The sequence below is a fragment of the Rhododendron vialii genome, chromosome 1a (genome assembly GCF_030253575.1).
Source record: "Rhododendron vialii isolate Sample 1 chromosome 1a, ASM3025357v1".
In the NCBI taxonomy this organism is placed as follows: Eukaryota; Viridiplantae; Streptophyta; class Magnoliopsida; order Ericales; family Ericaceae; genus Rhododendron; species Rhododendron vialii.
Genome location: NC_080557.1, coordinates 38,809,660 through 38,833,292, shown reverse-complemented (window position 1 = coordinate 38,833,292; position 23,633 = coordinate 38,809,660). Strand labels below are relative to the sequence as shown.

The following is a 23,633-nucleotide window of genomic DNA, read 5'->3' as shown; positions in this document are numbered from 1 at the left end:
CGTACCGGCGGCCGCGCCAGGCCGTCTCCGGCCACCGGACGGCCGATCCGAGCCGTCCAAAAATTCTATAAAAAAAAACTGAGGGGGCTAGTGCAGGAATCAACGGCATCCGAGGTGTGTAGGGTGCTTGATCCAAGCACCATTTTTCTGTGTATATATGATTAACGGCTCGCATCGGCCGTCCGGTGGCAAGAGACGGCCCGGCGCGGCCGCCGGTACGATTTCCCTCCCGGCACCCATTAGTACCTATATAAATTCTTCCAAAATAAGTAACACCCTTCTTATTTTTCGGAACAATCCTTCTATTTCAACAAAAAACAAGTTCTTAACTTGTTTCTGGAACACAGCCTGAGTATTTTAGCTGATGGAGTACTAAATTCTTGACATGAGAAACATTACTCTCTTTATCGAGACAAGATATGTTCACTCAAACATCCACTACTCGCGGTGTCTATGGAACCCTGGAGGTAGTTTTGGGGGGGGGGGGGGGGGGGAGGAGGGAAAGGCGCGACATCAAGGAATCCACTGTATGTAATTACGAAAACTGGACATCGGAGCAAGCACTTATAAAATCCACATTTGTAGAAAAAAAATCAATTCCAGTTACATCTGGTATTGGAGATATTTAGCGCGAACAAAGTACAATAACCAAACAAACCAAAATTTAATCGAGCCTTAAAGTCCTACTAATTGGAGTCGGCTACATGAATTTGGACAAAAAGGACGGTATTGGACAAAAAGAACCTATGCACATAAGTGTCAACGATAGAATTTATGTATAGAACTCGCACAAATATTATGGCCATTTGTGATATCCTTAAACAAAAAAAAAATGAAAAATGAAAAATCATCTAGAGTCGTAAATTCGATAATATCACTATCAGTTTATCCTACATGAATATTCTTATGTACGAAAATTCAATATCTCGTATGAAAGATTTTGCAGGTAAATCATTGCCCATAACACAATCATATGTTAAACTACATTGTACTAGGAAGTCCATGGAGTTTAGGCGGCCAAAGCGGACAATATTATACAAGGTCGGAGCGGGTCATTAGACTCATTACACTCTTATTTGTGGGATTAGAGAGTTACATTTCTCATCTCGCAACCATACATGATACAACATCATTGATCAGTAGGCCTCTCGCCAATTCAATCTAAACTACATTGGCTGACACATAACTGTAGAGTTTGAATTATATTTATGTGTCGACAAGACTAGATTCAGGAACATACCCGGATGTCCCCAGCTCAAGCCACACATGCTCCAACATTACGTAAATCTCATCTATTTCAGCATGTGATTTATCACCAGCCACAAATTCATGAACATTACAGTCTACTTCTATCGAACTGATCCCCGCTCTCTTCTGTATCCCGAAATCCTTCATTTTCTTCCTCACATCGTTTGCCCTACCCCAACTGCCAGCTGCAGCGTACATATTTGAAAGCAGCACATAATTCGAATCACTATTTGGATCCAACACGAGAAGATAATTTGTTAACCTCTCAGCTAAATTGACATCCCCATGAGTTCTACAAGCAGCCAACAAAGACCCCAACACCACCTCATTAGGCCTCATGGGCATTTTCTCTATCACATCCAAGGCATCTTCCAACCTTCCCGCACGACTATAAAGATCCACAATGCAACCGTAATGCTCAATTGTTGGCAATATCCTACGAACTTTCTTCATAACCTCAAAAAGATTCAACCCCTCATCAACTAACCCGGCATGGCTACAAGCAGCTAGAGCTCCTGTAAAACTTACCCCATCCGGCTCAAACCCTTCCTTTTGCATCGAGTTGAAGAATAGAAGAGCCTCCTCTGCATACCCATTTATAGAAAACCCCACGATCATTGAGTTCCATGAAACTAAGGTCCGCGTCTTCATAGTTAAAAATACTTGACGGGCAAAATCAATACATCCACACCTAGCATACATGTCTATAAGCGAGTTATTTACCCTAACATTGTCCTTAATACCCTTTTTAAGAATGTATCGATGCACCCAAAAACCTAACCCAAGTGCCCCCAAATTGGCACAGGCGGCAAGTACAGAAATCAGGGTCACGTAGTCAGGTTCAACCCCAGATAGCTGCATTTCTTGGAACCACTCCAAACCCTTCTCAAAGGTACCTTTCTTCACAAACCCAAACACCATAGCCGTCCAAGAAACCGCATCTCTATGCGGCATTTCATCAAACACCTCAACCGCATCCTCAATTTGGCCATTTCTCACGTACCCATTGATCATTGCATTCCAAGACACTACGTTCTTAACGCAAATCCTATCAAAACTCAACCTAGCAAGATCTACACAACCGCATTTGGAGTAAAAGTCAACAACAGCAGAACCCACTTTAACATTTGTCGTATCCAAGCCCAGCTTACGGGCATAAGCATGAAGAGACATGCCAAAACAGAGACTATCAGTAGGGAAACGGGCGCAAGCGGAGAGAAGGGTTATGAAAGTGATGTAGTTAGGTTCGATACCGGCGATTCTCAAGCGGGTGAGCTCCGCGGCGGCTTCGGGTAAGCGGCCGCTGCGACAGTGGTGGTGTAATGATGTGGTCCATGAGACCGTGGGGTCAGTTGTGGGTTTGTTGTTGTTGTTGGTCTGTTTTAAGGTGAGGTGGTGCTTTGTGGAGTTGTTGGCGGAGAGGGATTGAGTGGAGTTTGTGGGTCGTGGCGGTGGCGGTGGCTGCGGCGGGGAGAGTTGAATGGTTGTGGTGGCGGGAACGCTCATCGTTTCAATTAACGGCAGCACAGCACATATTTCTGTTGGTGCAACTATATCTTAACTTCCTAACTAATTTTTTTTTTATTTTTTATGGCTCTAGTCCGGACCAACTTATGCATACGTGAATAATTCTAAGATACCGATATACTGGATGGAGGCCAATTAAAGCCCGGGCGCCTTGACTAATCTAACTGGCGTTTCTATGCCTTTCAATAAATCTTGTAAGATGGTATTGGGTTTCAGTAAATTTTAGTGTGATATTTTAAGAAGAAATTTGATGGGAGAAAAATAGAAGCAAAAAGGATTGGATCTTATTTTAATTTTTAGTTGGCTTAGCTTCAAATGAAAATGACTACGTAATGTTTCAATTTACGAAATCAGTAGCACTACGCCAAAATTTGGCTTTAGCGGCATTAAAAAATCGTTGATAAAAATATTTTCAGCATGTTAGAAATCATATCGCCGTTAAAATAAGTGTTGGGAAAAAAAAAACAGAAGTAATTTATTGCCGGTAAAAGTTCTATACTATTAGTGGCGGTTGTGAAACCACCTCTAGAAGTGGGAAAAAGATTACATTGCCGAGATTCGAACCGCAAGTGAAAAAAAGAGAGATTGAGTTCATCTTCTCATATTTTTCCGTTTTCCATAGCCAGTTCTAAGTCCCCAACAAAATGTATACTTCCTGATTAAAAAAAAAAACAAAATGTATACTTTGTCTCTTTTTTTTCTTGTGGGGTAGGTGAAATTGGATATTATCCATGACTTCACTTTAGAAGAAATTTATCTCATGAAATTAGTTGATTATTGGACCTCCATGATCCGAAAACTAGATAAAATCATTCTGTTAGATAATGGCTCTGAATTATCGAAAGGATTCTACATTTTACCAACAAGTTACAAACTAACATGAGTTGTTTTCCCTCATCACTGCAACACTAAATTTTCCAAAACAAGAGAAAATTTTGTGAAATGAAACAGGAGAAGGGGAAAACAAGTCCACCAAAGAAAAATCCATAAAAAGAACCAAAGACTAAACAAAAGAATCTTCCTACTCATCTCGCCCCCTCCTCTAGCCAAAGAGCTATCTAGCGAACGAGACTCCCGTTACTGAAGATCTGGCTGGAAAAAGGTTGGATATCACAACCCTACTCCCATAGACAGAAAGGCTGCTTTTGCGAACCCATGAGCACCAAGTCACATTGGGCCAGTCTTTATCGTTGCGCCCTGAAATTTCCTTGAAAGGAGGAGACAGCAGCCCGTATTAGCAATAGATACCATGCTCTGTCCCATAAAGATCAAATACCATTGAGCTGGTCCTAGTCGTACAAAGAAACAAGAGCTTCCACACAATGACCCGAACTAGGTGCCTTTCAAGAACGGTACGACATCATTGTGGTACTGTTTAATGGATCCAATGACTTCAATGGAAAAGGCCTCATCGTCTGGGTAATAAGCAATGGGATCAGATAACAGAGGATGTGGAAGGTCGAGCACACCTTCAAGTGTTGCATGAAGACAATATGCTGAATATGTAACATGATATCCACCTTCTTGAACAATCAATAGGCATCCATTGCTGTGCTTATCTGCCAGACTACGAACTTTTTGCCCGATCTCTCGATAGCCCTCCATTGTCAAGCATTGCCGCCCATTTGGGTCAAACTAATGCAGAAGAAGTGCACTTCAATAAGCAAAATTGCACAGTTATTGTAGATTATACTGTTGAGAAGATCAATGATATCCCGATATTCATGGGATAGATTGTATTGTATTTGCAGTAAAATCTTTAGATTCCGATTATATTTAGATTGCCTAGAATAGATTAGCACAATTGTAGGAAATCTCTTGTATAAAGTTGCATACTCTAATTCAATAATAAAAGATAAGGCAAATATTTCTTTCTTACTTTACATGGTATCAGAGCAGGGAACGAAACCCTAGCTCTCTGCCCTCCTTTTTCTTCTGCCTTTTTTTCGTTCCCATCATCATGGTGAACGAGCAATCTTTGAGTGAAGGCAAGTCCGATGCCGCCAATCCTTATTTTATCCACCATTCAGACCATCCCGGAATGGTGCTTGTTTCCAAGCCTCTCAATGGGGATAATTATTCTACCTGGTGTAGAGCCATGACCATCTCTTTGAACGCCAAATCCAAGTTGGGTTTTGTAGATGGTACCATCACAGCGCCTCCAGCCAAGACCAAACCAGATGACCATGCATCGTGGAGAAGATGCAACGATATGATCCTCTCCTGGATCCTCAATTCACTCACACCGGATCTTACAGACAGCGTTATATATTCAACCACTGCCCAGGAGGTATGGGAAGACCTTCGGGATCGTTTTTCTCAAAGCAATGCCCCTCGCATTTTCCAAATTGAGAGGGACATCGCTTGTCTCACTCAAGATCAAATGACTGTTGCGGCCTACTACACAAGGTTGAAAGGATTATGGGATGAACTGGGCTCCTACAATGATACTGTTTGCTCTTGTGGGGCTGACCATAAGAGACGCAGATTGATGCAATTTCTTATGGGACTCAATGAGTCCTACAAGGGAATCCGAGGGCAGATCTTATTAATGAATCCGCTACCAGATGTTGCAAGGGCTTACTCTTCTGTTGTGCAAGAAGAGAAACAACGAAGCCTGGGCGCTGCGCGTGAGACAACGGAGACAGCAGCGATGGTTGTTCGAAGGGATGAAATAGCAGCCTTGGCTGTTCGACATGGACAAGGTTCTTCTTCTCATTCCAGCTCATCTAATCGAAAACCGTTACACTGCTCTTACTGTGATCAAGACCATCATGTGCGAGAAACATGTTGGAAGTTGAATGGGTATCCTCCAGGACACCCAAAACATGCATCAAACAAGTCCAATCAAGGAAGCAACCGCTCTAAACCCAAGAACAACAACCAGTCTTCGGTTAACAATGTCAAGGAGGGTCCAACGATGCAGGAAATACAATCGGTGAGGGATGGGCTCTCTGATTTGCAAATCCAGCAAATATTATCTATCATGAGCAGCAAGGGGACATCACAATCCACTACTCCTATGGCTAATGCTGCTGGAACTTCTTTAGGTTTGTCACGAGCATTGTTGCGCCCCCATCACTTAATTATTGATAGTGGTGCAACTGATCACATTACTTCATCTCCGACTTTACTTATCAACAGTCGCGAGAACACCCTTTTGCCACCAGTCATTATGCCAAGTGGAGAACAGGCTCCAATTATTTCTACTGGCACTTTACCCTTGAATTCAGCTATTTCTTTGAGTAATGTGCTTGCTGTACCATCTTTTAAGGTGGATTTAATGTCTGTGGGTCGAGTTACAAGAGATCTCAATTGTTCTGTAACTTTTTTCCCTCATTGGTGTATTTTGCAGGACTTGACGACGAGGACGACGATTGGTTTGGGTAAACAACAAGACGGACTTTACTACTTGGTTGCGTTGGCATCGGAGAAACCAAAAAATAAAATCCAATCAGCTGCAGCCATTACTAACCGTCCATCCCATTTTCAAGACACTTCATCCACCAACTTATGGCATCGCCGATTGGGGCATTTATCTTCCTCTAGATTAGATTTTATGGCCAAAAATTTGTTACATTTTCCTTTCAAGTCAAATAAAGCTTGTGATGTTTGTGCACTTGCGAAACAGAAACGACTTCCATTTTCTTCTAGTTCAATTTCGTCTGTTAGACCTTTTGAATTAATTCATAGTGATATTTGGGGTCCTTATAAAATTGCCTCTCTTTCTGGTGCTAGATATTTTTTGACTATTGTGGATGACTATTCTAGGTTCACATGGGTATTTTTTATGCATCACAAAAGTGAAACACAACATCTACTTGCCAATTTTTTCTCTTTTGTCCAAACACAATTCAATGCCTCTATAGCCAACATTCGGGTTGATAATGGAAGGGAGTTCTTTGCCCTGCGGGAATTTTATAAACAAAAAGGCACCACTTATCAAACTTCTTGTGTTGATACTCCTCAACAAAATGGGGTTGTAGAGCGCAAACATGGTCATATTCTTGCGTCAGCTCGAGCCCTTCGCTTTCAAAGCAATCTCCCCTTACGTTTTTGGGCAGAATGTGTTCTCACAGCTGTTCACCTCATTAATCGTTTGCCCACACCACTTCTTTCTCGACAAACTCCTTTTGAACGGCTTTATGGTAAGGTTCCCACTTATTCTCATCTTAGAGTTTTCGGGTGTCTTGCATATGCTACTGACGTGCATATTCCTCATAAATTCGCTCCTCGAGCCAAACGTTGTCTTTTTCTTGGTTACCCGGTTGGCCAAAAAGCTTACAAGCTCTATGACCTTGCCACCCATAAAGTCTTCACTAGCCGTGATGTTATTTTTCATGAAAATATTTTTCCTTATGAGTCCACTCCATCCACTGCTCCAAATTCAGCACCTGTACTTCCTCATTTTGTGCCTGATCTTGCCCCTTCAGGACCTCTTTCCACTGCCCAACAAATGCCAACACCAGAACCGGTCCCTTCCCCAGCACTTGTAGAACAAGCCCAGCCTGTTCAGTCCCCTCCTTCCAGTCCTCCTCCCACACTAGCCCTCCGCCGTTCTCAACGTCCTCATGTCCCTCCTCCGGCTTTACGCGATTATGTTTGCAACCAAGTTACGTCTCCCAAACCATTGTTGCCTTCGTCGTTTGGTTCCCAAAAAGGTACGCGATATCCTCTTTGCAATTTTATCTCTTATCATCGTTACTCCCCACAACATCGCTCCTTTGCTGCTACTATTTGTCAGGATATTGAGCCTACCTCTTATACCGAAGCAGCTTCAAATTCCCACTGGCAAGCTGCCATGCAATCTGAATTGGCCGCTTTGGAAGCGAATCACACTTGGTCTCTCACTTCGCTCCCTCCAGGCAAGAAGCCTATTGGTTGTCGTTGGGTTTATAAAATAAAACGTCACTCAGATGGCACTATTGAGCGTTACAAAGCTCGCTTGGTTGCGAAAGGTTACACCCAATTGGAAGGTGTCGATTTTCATGATACTTTTTCTCCCACTGCTAAAATGATTACTGTTCGTTGTCTTTTAGCTTTGGCCGCTGCCCAGAATTGGTCTCTTCACCAACTTGATGTTCATAATGCTTTTCTGCATGGTGATCTCCATGAAGAAATTTATATGTCTCCGCCTCCTGGTCTTCAGCGACAGGGGGAGAACTTGGTGTGTCGCCTCAATAAATCTTTATATGGTTTAAAGCAAGCCTCCCGTCAATGGTTTGCTAAGTTTTCTACAGCTATCCAAGCTGCTGGATTTGTTCAATCCAAAGCAGATTACTCGTTGTTCACGTGTCGGAAAGGAAAATCTTTTACAGCTTTGTTGATATACGTTGACGATATTCTTATTACGGGTAATGACCTCACTGCCATATTTACTCTTAAGCAATTTCTACATAGTCGTTTCCGGATTAAAGATTTGGGTGATTTGAAGTATTTTCTGGGCATTGAAGTCTCTCGATCAAAAAAAGGTATTTTCATCTCACAACGGAAATACGCTTTGGAAATTCTGAAGGATGGTGGATTTTTGGGTGCTAAACCTGTGAACTTTCCCATGGAGCAAAACATGAAGCTCTCAGATACAGGTGAATTGCTTAAAGATCCATCTCAGTATAGGCGGCTTGTTGGACGCCTAATTTATTTGACTATTACCCGGCCGGATATCACTTATTCGGTACATGTGTTAAGTAGATTCATGCATGCACCGCGCAAACCACATATGGAAGCAGCTTTGCGTGTGTTGCGTTATTTGAAAAGTAGTCCAGGACAAGGTTTATTTTTCTCTTCTCAGAATGATTTATCTTTGCGAGCCTTTTCTGATTCGGATTGGGCTGGTTGTCCAACATCTCGTAGATCGACCACGGGTTATTGTGTTTTTTTGGGATCTTCTCTTGTTTCCTGGCGGACAAAAAGGCAAAAAACAGTATCTCTTTCCTCAGCCGAAGCCGAATATAGAGCCATGACAGGAACATGTTGCGAATTATCTTGGTTACGCTCATTGTTGAAAGATTTGCGGATATTACATCCGAAACCGGCATTGTTATATTGCGATAACAAGGCAGCCTTGCACATAGCAGCTAATCCTGTTTTCCATGAAAGAACCAGGCACATAGAGATGGATTGCCATTTTATTCGAGACAAAATACAAGACGGTTCGGTTGTAACCAAATACATTGCTTCAACAAGTCAGCTTGCAGATGTGTTCACCAAGCCATTGGGAAAGGAAGCTTTCTCAGTCATGATACGCAAGTTGGGAGTTCTTGACATTCACTCTCCAACTTGAGGGGGAGTGTTGAGAAGATCAATGATATCCCGATATTCATGGGATAGATTGTATTGTATTTGCAGTAAAATCTTTAGATTCCGATTATATTTAGATTGCCTAGAATAGATTAGCACAATTGTAGGAAATCTCTTGTATAAAGTTGCATACTCTAATTCAATAATAAAAGATAAGGCAAATATTTCTTTCTTACTTTACATATACAATATACACGTACGGGTATCAGATATAATTCACTGAGTCAGGTCAATGGATTCCAAACTCCACTATTGCTGAATCTTATTGTCGGTTGTGTAGAAAGTTTGAGGCTCCCGTTTAGGATTTAGACATAAGTTCGTCTCTTTGCGTTTATCGTGTGTCGTTAGTGTTTCGGGCTTGGTAGTAGCTCCATATCTATGTATTCGGATGGAAATCATTGTAAGGGCCGGATGGTTTTTATTGAATGCAAGTTGTGCTTCTGATCAAAGAAAAAAAAAGGTCACTGGATAAGTTAAGTCTTACTTATATAGGGTAATCGTACTGATTTCTGAAGCTGTAAGCATTGCAGCTGAACTCATAGTAAAAGCTTATAGGTAAAAAGCAGAAGCCAAAAAGCATCAAAATGGATCTTTTGTTTCACTGAGGAAGGACTTCAGCTATCTGGCTCCTTAATTTCTGAAATGATTCACTTTTACTTTGCAGGAAATATCATACTTTCAAATTCCTTCATTTTATGGTGTACCCGTTTTTAAATTTATTGCTACAAGCCATTCGGTTTTCAACCCTGATACTAATACTTCAATGATACCAACTTTAATAGTAAATCAAATGAAAAAATCAACTTACAGCGCTTGAATCTTGGCCAACTACCAAAACAATCATACCAGGCTGAAACTTTTCAACTGCAGGGATGACCAACTCTGTCAAGGCAAACTCATATCCTCGGTCTCCAGTTCCATTTGGTAGAGGTACATTCAAATTGTAACCAAATCCATCTCCATCACCAAGCTCATCAACAGATCCACTCTGCGGATGAGACGGACCCCAGGAACTGTGATTCATATGCAGGGAAACAGTGAGAACTTTATCAGAGCGGTAAAACCCCTCAGCAGTCCCATTCCCATAGTGGACATCAATGTCGATAACCACAACTTTTTTACAACCAGAATCCAAAGCCAACCGAACAGCAAGACCCGCGTTATTAATAAAACAATAACCATCAGCTTGAGTCGGCTGAGCGTGATGGCCAGGTGGTCTAACTAGTGCATAAGCAATATTTCCAAGCCCATCAAGTATGTGCTTCATTGCTGACAGTGCAGTACCAGCAGCTAGAAGTGCAGCGTCCCATGATCCGGGATTCAAGAAAGTCCCTGCGCAAATCATCTTCCCTCCATTTCTATCCGCTTCAACTAGTTCGTTCACGTACCCTAATAAATGCGTAATGTAAACAATATAAGCCTCTAATTGAGAGGAGTCCAATCAGTATCCAAGAAACAAAAGTTCAAAACCAAAACTAGTGTTCAAAACCAAAACTAAGTTCAAAACCAAAACAATATAAGCCTCTAATTATTTTCAGGTCTTCGTTAACTGAACCAAGCCTTGTTTCTCAATCAACGTTCCAGATTGTAAACACAATATACGAGTCTACGTTGTAAACAAGTGAATTCTAACCCGAATGGAACCAGATAGAAAGAACATTCAACTAATCTCATTATCGAATTACCAAATGCCCAGACAAATCAAATCACAACAATCTCTTCCGACGAAATCGATATCCAAGACCAATTCACATCGTTGATCACTATTCGGCTCTCTAAAAACCCACTTCGAATTCACGGGAAAAAATGGGCCTCGCACAGAGTCGGAAGCGGGTACCTGACGTGTGAAAAGTGAGCAATTCGGGGATGAGAGCGGGCCGGCCCGAGTGCCATGAAATGTAAGGGGAGATGGGACCCCTTTCGAGGATAGAGAGCATGTTCCTGACCCGGTCCGAGTTTTCAGGGTGCTTTTCGAGTACGTCGAGGAACCCCGGGTCGATTCCGGAGTCGAATACGCCGGTTCCGGCGTCGTGGGCCAGCATCCCGTCGTGCCAGAAGACGTGGATTCGATCGGTTGTTGGTGAAGAAAGGGGTTGACTAGCAGCCATCGCGTGTTTCGGGTAGTATTATGCGCCCCCCCCTTCAACTCAACTAGATGCGTCTCGCTCACTTGTACTTGTTCGATCTTCTGGTTGAGACTCTCTGGAGATATACCTCATAATTTCATTTTCCAGTTGACAATTAATAGTGTGGATTTAAAAAAAGATTTATTTAAGAAAATGTTTAATTCGGATTTAAAAAATAAAAAACTTATTTAAGAAAATGTTTAACTCTTATTTGGAAGAGTTTTTCGGTGAAATTGAGAACAGTAAAAGAAGCGTTAAAAGTTGAGCGATGGGCGTAGGCTTTCTGTTCTTTATTTAAAGAGTACATTTGAATAACGTTATGGTTCACTCGCATTCCAGCTACATTTCTATGTGGTATCTAGCTTCATTTTTCAAGACTAGTCTCTTATTTTTAAGATATTGTTAATACTAGTATCTTCCTAACTGTACTAATTTTATCGATATTGAATCCTAGCATTGAAAATTATGCCTAATTTAATTAAGTGTACATATACATGCATGGAAAAAATTCTTCAAAATTTGGAGAACTCTCCATGCATGAAGAATGAAGCTGAAAAAATGATTTTGAAAAGTGCAAATGAAGAATGTTTAATGAGACTTGGCTGGAGATGCTCTTAAGTCATGAAGTTATTTGTCCATTTTTTTCCTTTTAAAGGATGTTCATGTTTGCTTTTAGTATTCTGAGCAAATTCTTCAATTTTAACACCTTCGTACGATGAACTTGTGCACTCTTTAACCTTTTCAAAACATTACACCTAAAAAATACGATTTCCTCAATGAAAATTAGTATGGTAATTCTTCACAAGAAAATTATTACTAGATGAAATGATAAAATAATACAGTATTAGGAGAAATTTTTCGGTGCCGGGTGGGTACCACATCACCTGGCCAACGTGGTGCCCGAGCGGCCACATCCGAGCAGTCCAAAAGTGTATTGGACGGCTTATATTGAAACTCTCTCTCTCCTCTCACCCTCACACTCTCTCTCCTCTTTCTCTCTCCTTTTTCTCTCCCCAAATTCGAGCCGTCCAAAACCGAAATGGACAGTCCGGATGTACCGAGTGGACACCACGTGGTACTCGCTCAGCACAGAAAAATTTCTCCAGTATTAGTTTTACATCTGAAGGTGTTACTCCCTCTTTAAATTTAATGCATCTGGAGCCCACTTTTGGATCTCACACAAATAATTCAAACCATTTATTAATGTCAAAATAATTAGTTGAATGGCCATGTAAAAAATTAGCTCGATTAGATATGTGTAAATGGTTGATCCAATCTTCAAAGTTTCATTCATAATGAAAAAGTTGATGATTGGATTAACAACTTACGTTAATCTAATTGAGTTGATTTTTTACAAGGCCATTGAAAAAGTTATTCTAAAATTAACGAATGGTTCGGATTATTACTCTAATTAAAGAGGAGATAGAACATATTTTAGATCTATAAAAGAATCAGGATAAAGATTAGAGCTCTTGAAGCATTTTCAGGTACCTAAGACCAAAACGAAAAATTAAAATTTTAATATTTATAATGAGAGACTTAAAGAATCATCCTCAGACCTTAACCGACGTATGTTTTCATCCCGGCCATTTTTCCAGGTTATGTTTTCATCCTCTAATTTTAAAAAACCCCATCTTACCCTTGTAGGACTATATTTATGGAATTTATTTGTTTTTTGGGAGCCTATATAGGCAATGATTTTTGGGACTGAAAAATAACTTCGGAGGTCCCGTGTTGTAATTTATGGATATCTACACTTACCAAATCCCTAAAGTCATGCTTTCCATATCTATTTCAAATCTTCCAGGTCCTAATTGCTATTTTTTCGATTGTAAGTCATATCAAATCCCTAAATTTTTGCTTTCCAAATACTATTATAAGTAATTTGAAATTAGGATGAAAAAACCACCACACAATATCACATCCTCGAGGAGAACAAATCTGAGAATTTATTTCTCGTCCTTCGTCTTCCATCGTCCATCCTCCGTTGTCCATCCTCCATCCTTCATCATTAGACTCAGTCCTCCATCCTCGCCGTTCCATAATCAACATCGCCGGAAAACACTAGTCGTTGAAGGAGAAAGTATGATAATGGTCCCAGTTCATAAGTGCCCCAAATTCATTTTTTTATGATTTAAATTGGCGTTTCAATGATTCAACGTGTCGTCCGGTCCCATCGTTGTCCACTCTTCCACGATGTACTATCGGATATTAGGAGGTGGAGATGGTGAAGTTGTTTATGATTATGCTATTACTGTTGTAGATGATGATTTTGATGATTGAAAATTGGTTGATTGGGATAATAAAATGGATTTTCATGCAATCTCCAAGTAATTGGCGAGTGGCGGTGCAAGAGGCGAACGACGACATGAATCCCCCAAAATCACAGTGAGGGCAAGCGACGGTGAGCATCGATCGGCGGCGAGCATGGAGCGGCGGCATATGGGGAAGATGCACGGACGGGGCATGGGGTCAGATCTGTTTCTCCACAAAAACTCCACCGGTGACACTATTTCCATGAACGCAATACTCCTCTCCAACGACGACAAAAACGAAGGTACTTTGGGTTTGATTGGGTCGAGAACGCCGTAGTGGGGAGACCGAGGCGGCGAGGCTTAGGGTTGTATTATATACATGCAGATGAAATCTACCATGTTTATATGTTCATGTTTTTAGTAATCTGCCGTGTTTTGAAGTTCATGTTCAGATTCATGAAACATGACAGATTTTTATGTTCATGATTTTGAAGTTCATACCGAGGCGGCAAGGCTTGGGGTTGTATTACGTGCATGCAGATGAAATCTGTCATGTTTATAGGTTCAGTTTTTAGTTTCAATTTTTTAGAAATTTGCCATGGTTGAAGTTCATGGCGGATTGCACAACAGGGTACTCGAATCAATTTATGAAATCTGCCATAATTTTAAAGTTTATCTTTTGAAATCTGTTGTGTTTATGAAACCAATTTCATGGTGGAATCGATTTCCCGTTTATTTGTTGGGATTAACGATTGTCATGTTTTTATGGAATAGATGTTAGGTTTATTGATTCGAATTGCGTCATGATCTTAATATGTCATGTTTTAATAATAAAATTGATTCCACAATTGCGAATAGACGTCACGAATATGATATGAGGCGATGGTTTCGTGTTTGTTATAAAAATCATGTATATAATTAACCATGAAACACTTATTATAAATTTCTTTCCATTCATGATGTATTTATTCAATGGGGATTCGGTGTGTATGTGGAATGGAATGGATTTCATTTAGTTTTAAAAAGTTTTGGAAAGAAAGATAACAAAGATTTGAATTATCCCCCTTCATTTTCAAATCATCAATCATAATCCCATTTAATTTGGAAACTATAATTTCATAAAACCTAATTACATGCCACCTATTTAGGCAACAGCTGCTATGCATATTTATATGTAAGGGTACTATTGGTATTAAAAAAGAGAAAGGATGTAAACATAAGTGCAAAAAAGTTAAAGAATGAAAACTTACGAGGAATGACGCATGAGGATGAATATTTAAAAACTCCTAAAAATAAAATCCGACAAACACCAAACTATAAACAGACAGAACCCCAAATTTTTTGATCCAATTTCTCCATCGGTTCAAATTTCTCGGTTGTATTTTCACTCCTTAACATACTTTTCTTGTTCCCGTCTGTAAATATATCCACCTCTTTTGGGGCTTAGTTTTCAAAAGAGAAATGATTTTGACACTCCTCTTTTGTTAACGTCACTCACCTGCAAGTTGTATTTTTGTCGGTTCAAATTTCTCGGTTGTATTTTCACTCCTTAACATACTTTTCTTGTTCCCGTCTGTAAATATATCCACCTCTTCTAAGGCCTAGTTTTCAAAAGGGAAATGATTTTGCCACTCCATTTTTTGTTAACGCCACTCCCCTGCAAGTGTATTTTTGACTTGCAGGGGAGTGGCGTTTGCAAAAATACACTTGCAGATGAGTGGCGTTAATAGAAAATGGAGTAGCAAAATCAGCAACCTTTCAAAAATAAAAAAGACAACTTGTCTTTTTGTATTGTCTTTACTCAAAAAAATTTCACATTTTTTAGTTTTGTGTCAAGCTTTTGTGAATTATTAGTTTGTTTCGACGAGAAGAATAAAAAAATGTAAAATTATAACTTTTACTCAAATATTTTTAAAAATTATTTTTGGGCTTTCGTACTTTTCTTTGATATTTTTCTAAAAATATTTGAGTAAAAAATATATATTTTTACTTTTCTGATTCTTATATCGATGCGAATTGAAACATTTTTTTATTCGCTATTGAATTTTTTTTGTGTGTGTGTGTGGGGAAAACTACACCTAACGCGGAAAGGCAGTGCTTTCGGTTATGTTTGGTTGAGCGTTTAGTTTAGTTTAGTTTTGGTAGTAGGTGGAGAGAGAAATAGAGTAATGATTGAAAATATGGGTAATGATTGAAGAGAGATAGAAAGAGATGAAAAAATAATAATTAAAAAAATAAGGTAATGATTGGAAAAAAAAATAAAATAATGATTGTAAACAAAACAAAAACAAAAACTAACAGCTGAATTCAGCTTTGCGTGGCGGGTGCTCCTAAATTCTGGACCAATTTGGAGGGCAGTTTCGTCAAAACACATCCACTCACCCCCTTATAAATTGACTCCTCCGTGCCTCTTCTCTCCCTCGTATCATCTTTTCTTATATCTTGCGCTTCAATCGGTTGAACAATCCAAGCCTCTGTCAAGGTACTAGGGTTTCTTCCCCCTCTCTCTCTCTCTCTCTCTCTCTCTCTCTCTCTCTCTCGTTTTCGATTTTCTTTTTCAAGAAGTTTTGCGATTTCTGAAAATCCATCTTTCTTTGATCCCAGCAGATGCAGATCTTCGTTAAAACCCTGACCGGCAAAACCATCACCCTCGAGGTGGAGAGCTCCGACACCATCGATAACGTCAAGGCGAAGATTCAGGACAAGGAGGGGATCCCCCCGGACCAGCAGAGACTGATCTTCGCCGGGAAGCAGTTGGAGGACGGGAGGACTCTGGCTGATTACAACATCCAGAAGGAGTCGACGCTCCACCTTGTCCTTCGACTCCGTGGCGGTTTTTGAGCAGTTTGTTAATGGTTTGTCTTGTGTTTTTCCGTGGTGTTAAGGAACAATTGCCATGAGTTGGTGTTGGTTTGCTACTAATAAATAAATAAAGAAATAAAGAACAGGCTTAGTTTTGCGTTATATTGTTGGGTCGAAATCGTGGTTTGATTTTAAGTTCGTGGATTGAATGCTGCGTTCGCTGTTTGTGGATTCAACTTCTTTTCTTCGCAGTTTCTTGTTTCTTTGAGACTGGTTTGGATTTACATGGATGATAACTAGGGCCAATTTAATCACATGTTCCAATTGAACACGTTCGATTTTTCTTTTTGATTATTCTCGAAGGAGAAGATTATTCTCTTTACCTAACATGTGGATCCAATTACAATCTTATAATAAGAACAAGAGATCTTTCTCGATCAATCCCTTGTGCCCCTCATTCCTCCAGAATCAGAACGATCTTTTTCAAGTTTGAATCAATAGAGAACCGAACTTGAATCAAGAGAGAACCGTTTCTTCTGTATGAACCAGTATAATTACATTCCAATTTCTTCCCAATACCTTTCAGAGAAAATCTGGAATTGGATCGCAGGTTGCTGTCTCTGCGTTATCACTTGATTCAGTTTTACCTTCCGGCTTTCCTCTTAACAGATTCTTCTTCGTCATATAGTACAATGTCATATAGTACAATGTCATATAGTACAATGTGGGTTCTTTTGTCTATCTCGCTTGGAGTTTGCTTTGTAGTTTGAATGTGATGCAAATCAAATATTAAAGGGAATCAAAGATTCAAAAGAAGAGCAAAATTCCATTCAAAAGTATAAACCCCAAAGGTAGAGAGAAATTAGGGTTCAATCAATATATTTAATATTTTTAATAATTAAAAACTAACAAATAAAATACTAATTCACTTATTTATAGACTCAACACTCCGCTGTCACTAAGAGCATCCGGTGGAATAATCAAAATCAGAAGGTTCCTAAGGTTATCAATTTTTGTTCAAAAAGTTGTTCACATTGGAATAATTCAACCTAGCAACTTCTTAATAACTTATTAAAATTTTGCATTTGGATAATCAAAATTAGCAATTTTTTGTTAATAACAAAATTTAGTGGTCATCATATTTTTTCTCAATCAAGACACTCATCATTATGCAAAAATTTTCTCTCTCTTCCATTCTCTATCTCTCTCTCAACAATGTTTCTAAGAAAAATATTTTAAAAAACTTTTTTTAATTTTTTTTCAAAAACAGTTTTTTCTCACAAAAAAAACTTCAGCTGTTTTTTTTTTTTTTTCCAAAACCTGTTTTTTTTTTTTAAATACTAGTTTTTCAAAAATTGTTATTTAAAAGAAACAGTTTTTTTCCCCAAAAACTGTTATTTAAAAAAAACTGTATTTTTTTAATAAAAAAAATGTATTTAGATTTTAAATTTTTTCCCCAAAAAACTGTTTTTTTTTTTTTTAAAGTTTTCAAAAAACTATTTCCTATTTCTAATAACATGCTTTTATTAGTTTGAAAACTATTTTTAAAAAATTATTTTCTATGTTCACAATTTTAGATTTTTATAATTTGAAAAAGTAATGTGGCAAGTTTTGGTTATTCAATTTTGATTAGGCTATTGTGGACTTCTACATTGCTAACATTGACAACTCCTTAAATGGATAACCAAATTTGTCAACTTTTTTTTTTTCCGATAAGGGTACCTTTAGCATTATAAAGCCCAAACACATGTACAGATAGTACAACGAATGAAAATACAAACTCACTGTTGGCAGGTAATGCAAGACCAAGCCAGAGAGTAAAACAACCTAAGTAAAAGGCACAAGAGCCATCAAACAACACTGCACTAAGGGCTCGATTGGATGCGGGATTAGATTTGGAAGTATTATGTAAGAAGGAGGATTGGATAATAGGGGGTATTATATAATTAAGAAGGGTGGGCCCACATTGATGTGACGGAGGAATTAAATAATACTTGGTTTGGATGAGGGATATAATGGGGGGATAAGATTGTTTTGTAGTTGAAATGGAAGAGAAAGAGGGTATTAGGAGGGGGAGATTCCACAATGTCGGCTCAAACCCTAGCCATATGTAAGCTCCCTTCAGGGGGTATTAGAGGTGTGGGGGGTGTTGGGGGGGGGGGGGGTGTTATGGAGGAGGGGGTATTATCAAATCCCCCTGGTTTTTGTCTTCTCAAACCACGCCATAGAATCAGCCCCACAGATTAGAATGGGGGATTGGACAATACCCCTTCATAGTGTGGCATCCAAACGAGCCCTAACAACAAAACATATGAACAAAAGAAAACACTAGATAAATACTCCATTCCCTGCATATGTCCTTGTTTCCTTGAGAAAAATCCAGCATCCTCCAAGACAGCAAAGCATCACGAATGGAATTACAAACTGTAGCAGCAAGAGATCTAGGGTCCAACCTTTTCTATTGAAAGATTCTAGTATTGCGTTCTCGCCAAATACAGTAAATTGCAGTAGCAAGGGAAAGTTTCAGCACACACTTCCTCATACTATCCCCCTTAGAATGCAGATTAAACCACTCCTTCTCATCATCCCATCTCATTGGAGCCTTGCCCACATGATTTTGCCTTAAACTTCAGTCCAAACAACCCTAGAATAACAACATTCAAAGAATAGATGATTGTGGGACTCCACAGGATCACAATCACACAAAACACAAAAAGCATCAGACACTATTCCCCACAACGACAATCTGTCCTCCGTGTTTAAACAAATTTGCATTGCCATCCACAAAATGAAGGCCCATCTAGGTACATGCCCTTTGAACCACACAACCTTACACCATTCCTAAGCGAGAAGGGCTCTCCTAATTGTATTCCATGCAAACTTCAAGAGAAAATGTCATTCTTGGATGAAATCCATATCACACAGTCCTTCATAAATACGTAAGGTAGAAACCCTTCTGGAGTGAAGTCTTTGATCTCCCTCATAATTCTGTTCCTCTCCCTAGGCCACTTCCAGCCACCATTATGAATTAAAGAAGAAACTTTAGCTGAAAGAGACTGACCTATATCAGCACAAACCCTGGTACCATACTTTTGATTACTCACTTTTGGTTAAGCCACTACGGATGCTCTAAAAGGACACTAAAATGAAATACGTATCCTAAAAGCTACTGCATCAGAATGGCTTTTCAGAATGATTAATGAGTGGAGGCCTGGACGATTTGGAGATGGGAATGGCAGTGGGAGCGTTAGCATGGAAGATTTGGAGATGTAGAAACGATGTGGTGTTCAATAATGAGTGGAGGCCGGATGTGACGTGTAATGTGAAATAGATTTGAAAATAAATGTACTTGTAATTGTCTATGTAGGTGGATCCCACATTGTAGATGTGGAGCAATCTGAACTCACCATCTTAAGGAGGAGAAAAATACATTAAGCACCCAAAAAAAATTGAGGAGCGGAAAAAGAGGTTCTCTTTGGTTCAATTTCATGATATGAATTGTTATTATGAAGACCCTCATATAGAAATCATCCATTGTCCTACCTCTCTTAAAGAAGATCACGTTTGGGTGATTTTCCGCTTGGCATTTTTGGTCCAATTTGAACAATTGTAGCCGTTGATGTTGGGCTTGCCTAACAACGCGAGTGTCCATAATTGTAATTTCGTTGGTACCCACATGGCGCGAGCTTGTCTCTCACCTACCACTTTCTTACTTTTACGTTTTATAGAAAGAGAAACAAATACTCTCACCTACCACTTTCTTACTTTTAGAAAGAGAAACAAATACAGTAAAGGCATTTGAGAGAGAGAGACAGATAGTGTGTGTGAGGACGATGAAGCCGACGACGATGACGATGACGATGAAGACGAAGAGGACGGCAATGAAGAAAGCAAAGGATGGGTGATTTTGTTTAACTATACTAAGTTTCCGCAAGTTTCGATTTGCACAGATTTGTTATTTTCGGGTTAATAGATTGATTATGTTTGATCTACCCTGTGGTTTTCTCTTCTCCTATCCCTTCTGGGGTTGCTTCGTTCCTGCAGAGCAGAACTTTTCGTCTGAGATTTGTTCACTTCTGCTCGCCTAGGTTCGTAGCTCCGTCCTGTGCTCAAATCTACGGCTCATGCTCCTCCAGAAAAGGTTTGGCTCCGTTCGCGGTGGCTTTTTCCGATTTTATGTTCTTCGCTGCGGTTTGCATGTTGTTCAGTTTGGCTATTGTTCTTCCGGTGTTCTGGTTTTGAGGTTTTTATGGAAACCGCTTTGTTGCTATGTTTAATTTGTGTCTATTGATTCATTCAGGGGTAGTAGTTTTAGTTTTTGATGTTTTTTCCCTTATTCATTCGTGTTGCATGTACAATTTTGTGGCAATAATGGCTTCGCTAGCTTCATAAGATGTAGGGTTGTGATGATTTCTCACATTTAGGTTCCATTAGTGTTGCATGTTCGGTTTTGTGGCATCATTTTGGCCTATCTAGGTTCGTATGATGTAGGGCTTTGACGATTTCTCGCATTTTGGTTCCCTTAATTATTTAAAAATCATAAACTACTTCTTTTGACTTGCAATATTGATCTGACTGAATAAGTATTGACAAGCATGATTTGTGGTGATGATTAACTCTACTTGTAGCTCTCATCCATTCAATTGCTCGTTTTTGCAGTTATGCGTGATTTACGCCTAATTCACATTGATCTGAAACCAAACACTCTTTTTTCTTCTTGCTTTCTCTAATATCACTTATTATTTTGTGTTGCATCATGAGCTTAATACTTATGGGCTGAAAAGTGATTCCAAAGCCCCACGATAGTTTCTTTGCCTAACAGACTTTTACGCCAATTTTTTTCCCTTTTTTTTGCAAATGCAGCTGTAAAGATTGGTTTTAAAACAAATTCTAAAATAGTGGTGAATTACGAGCTAGGGCACATACTTTGGTTTCAGAATTCATTTTGTTCAACCCACGTCCTACCATATTTCACTTATTTGGTTTTCTTGCCAAAATTTCTTCGCTGAACCTTCTAATTTCAATTACTGAATGCATTGGGAATCTGATAAACCATGCCAATCAAGTTAATCGTCAAATAACCCATCGTAATAAATTTAAAGGAAATTAAAATACCCATAGCAATTCACTTTTTCACCAATCTTAGGGAGGTAGAAAAAAACTGCATAAATTTTAAGAAGAGCTTTGTTGGCCTTATACATGTATTCATTGCTTACACTTTTATGGAGGGTATCAACATAAATCTCCATGGATTAGATTCCCTGTTCTCTCATTTATTCTTATCATCCAACCATAGTCTTAAGGAGACAATAATTATATCTGCCTAATGGGAATCGAACTTGTTTTTATCCCTGTTGCTTTTATATGTATGCATGCATAATCCATAAGTAATCAGTGCATAATGCTCCGCTTTCTCTTGGCTTATTCATGAACTAATTAAATAGCTCCTGACGTTTTACGTATTTCAAAAGGTTTCCTCTCACTATTATTTCTGATTTTATTCTGTACAGCCTGCTACCTTTGCAGCTAGTGTAAGAGCTGTGTTTACTCACTTTACATGACTGAGGGCATGAGAGTTTGCATCAATGTTCTGAGTGCTAACCTTTTGCTTTTTTGATTTTATTTTGTACAACCTGCTACCCTTGCAGCCAGTGTAAGAGCTGTGCTTACTCACTTTGCCTATTTGTTAGATCAAGTAAGTTTTAGCTTATCTGTTTTCTGGCATGAGAGTTTGCATCAATGTTCTGAGTGCTAACCTTTTGCTTTTCTGATTTTATTTTGTACAGCCTGCTTCCCTTGCAGCCAGTGTAAGAGCTGTGTTTACTCACTTTACATGCCTCTTAGATCATGTAAGTTTTAGCTTATCGGTTTTCTGGCATGAGAGTTTGCATCATTGTTCTGGGTGCTAACCTTTTGCTTTTCCTCCCCGTTTTTCCCTTGTTTCTTTGGCTGTAGGTAAGTCAGTATACAACAGTTGGGCTTGAACGAGCCAGAGACAGCCTTATTGAAGCTGCTGCTCCCTTCCCTATGAAGCAAATTTTTGACACATAGGGTCAGAATGCTGAGTACATTGTTAAAGTCACTTTCTTAGAGTTGCATAATGAGGAGATCACTGACTTGCTCGCCCCTAAGGAGATACGTAGGGTTCCGGTGGAGGATAGGCAGAAAAGACACTTGCCTCTCATGGAAGATGGGAAAAGTCGTGTTCTTATTGGCACATACTTCTTGAATTGGCCCTGCACTCATTGGCAAGGTTTGTTACATACAAATCCTCACTCTCTGGAAATAAGTAAGCTCATACTTTTATGCATTGATTTACTTGTAATTTTGGCATGAGAAAGAACAAACTAGCAGATCTGTACTTATGTATATCAAACAAACTTATGCAGCCTTCTTTTGTTGGGCCTTTTGTAATCATAAATACGGCGCACTTATGTATATGAAACTTTACATCAAACTTATGCAGCCTAGCTTTCAAAAATACTCAACACCGTTCAATTCAACGGGCATGACTCAAAGGGCAGGCACGTCGAGATGTACCTAGTAAAAATATATGTTCATCATAAGAAAGAATGGACGATCTATTGCCAATACTTTCGAAATTTGTTTTTTCTCACTGGATTCAAGAAAGATAGTAACAAAATTGTATATTATATGATTACTATTACCGACTATTCTTTCATAAATTGACCACTTAGGCCTATAAAATATTGGAGTAACAAGAATTGTTGATACCATTTAAAATGAATTTTGCAAGGACGTCATGTGTTTCATTTTTACGAACATCAAATATTGCAAATTTTGGGGCCGCCCGCAAAAGTCAAAAATTGTAAATATTGGGGCCTATGAAGCACAGGTACTTCAGAAATGTCGCCGTACCCGTACCGGGTACGGCATGGGTACGGCAAGGGTACGGCATGGGTACGGCATCGGTACGTTTTAGTCCAAAATGATTTTTTTTTCAAAATTTCAGGGATTTTTTTGTAAATAATTATAAAATATGAGCTTATTGTGTAATTTTTTTGTCTTTTATATACACATACACGTTTACTGAGTCACTGAGAGAGGCAGCGGTCTAAGGCTCCAAATCGGAACAGAAGACGTAAGTTCTCTCTCTTTTATATACACATACACGTTTACACTGTGTCAATGTTTGTAAGTACTGTTGGTATGTAAGGAACAAGAAACTCGTCTAGCTTTGATCTAGGCACGTTGAACTTGATGTATGAACTTCGAACTTTTATCTATCTTACATTTTGTTGGTAAAATGGGTTTATATTTCATTTAAAGCAATAAAAAATAGAAAAAAATTATATATCCATTCGCCGTACTCCCGCCGTACCCGTACCCTACTTTTTTGGGATTTTACCGTTTC

General features: G+C 39.2%; 2 protein-coding genes and 2 long non-coding RNA genes across 4 annotated transcripts; 2 read left to right on the top strand and 2 right to left on the bottom strand.

Moving 5' to 3' along the window:
* Nucleotides 1–938: 938 nt before the first annotated feature.
* Nucleotides 939–2,816, bottom strand: LOC131335415 (pentatricopeptide repeat-containing protein At1g05750, chloroplastic). Its single transcript, XM_058370747.1, has one exon. It carries the CDS (start codon nt 2,752–2,754, stop codon nt 1,207–1,209), a length of 1,548 nt encoding a protein of 515 aa, XP_058226730.1. The 5' UTR covers nt 2,755–2,816; the 3' UTR covers nt 939–1,206.
* A 776-nt stretch (nt 2,817–3,592) lies between these two features.
* LOC131334700 (histone deacetylase 8) lies at nt 3,593–11,289 on the bottom strand. The gene is made up of 3 exons (XM_058369884.1): nt 10,913–11,289; nt 9,884–10,464; nt 3,593–4,410 (listed from the first exon to the last, which is right to left on the bottom strand). Exons 1-3 carry the CDS (start codon nt 11,181–11,183, stop codon nt 4,108–4,110), a joined length of 1,155 nt encoding a protein of 384 aa, XP_058225867.1. The 5' UTR covers nt 11,184–11,289; the 3' UTR covers nt 3,593–4,107.
* A 4,494-nt stretch (nt 11,290–15,783) lies between these two features.
* On the top strand, nt 15,784–16,420 carry LOC131326037 (uncharacterized). Its single transcript, XR_009199902.1, has 2 exons — nt 15,784–15,938; nt 16,064–16,420. It is a non-coding gene; the product is annotated as an uncharacterized LOC131326037 (long non-coding RNA).
* Nucleotides 16,421–20,012: 3,592 nt separating this feature from the next.
* LOC131336245 (uncharacterized) lies at nt 20,013–22,679 on the top strand. The gene is made up of 4 exons (XR_009202765.1): nt 20,013–20,399; nt 21,907–21,953; nt 22,045–22,107; nt 22,214–22,679. It is a non-coding gene; the product is annotated as an uncharacterized LOC131336245 (long non-coding RNA).
* Nucleotides 22,680–23,633: the final 954 nt, after the last annotated feature.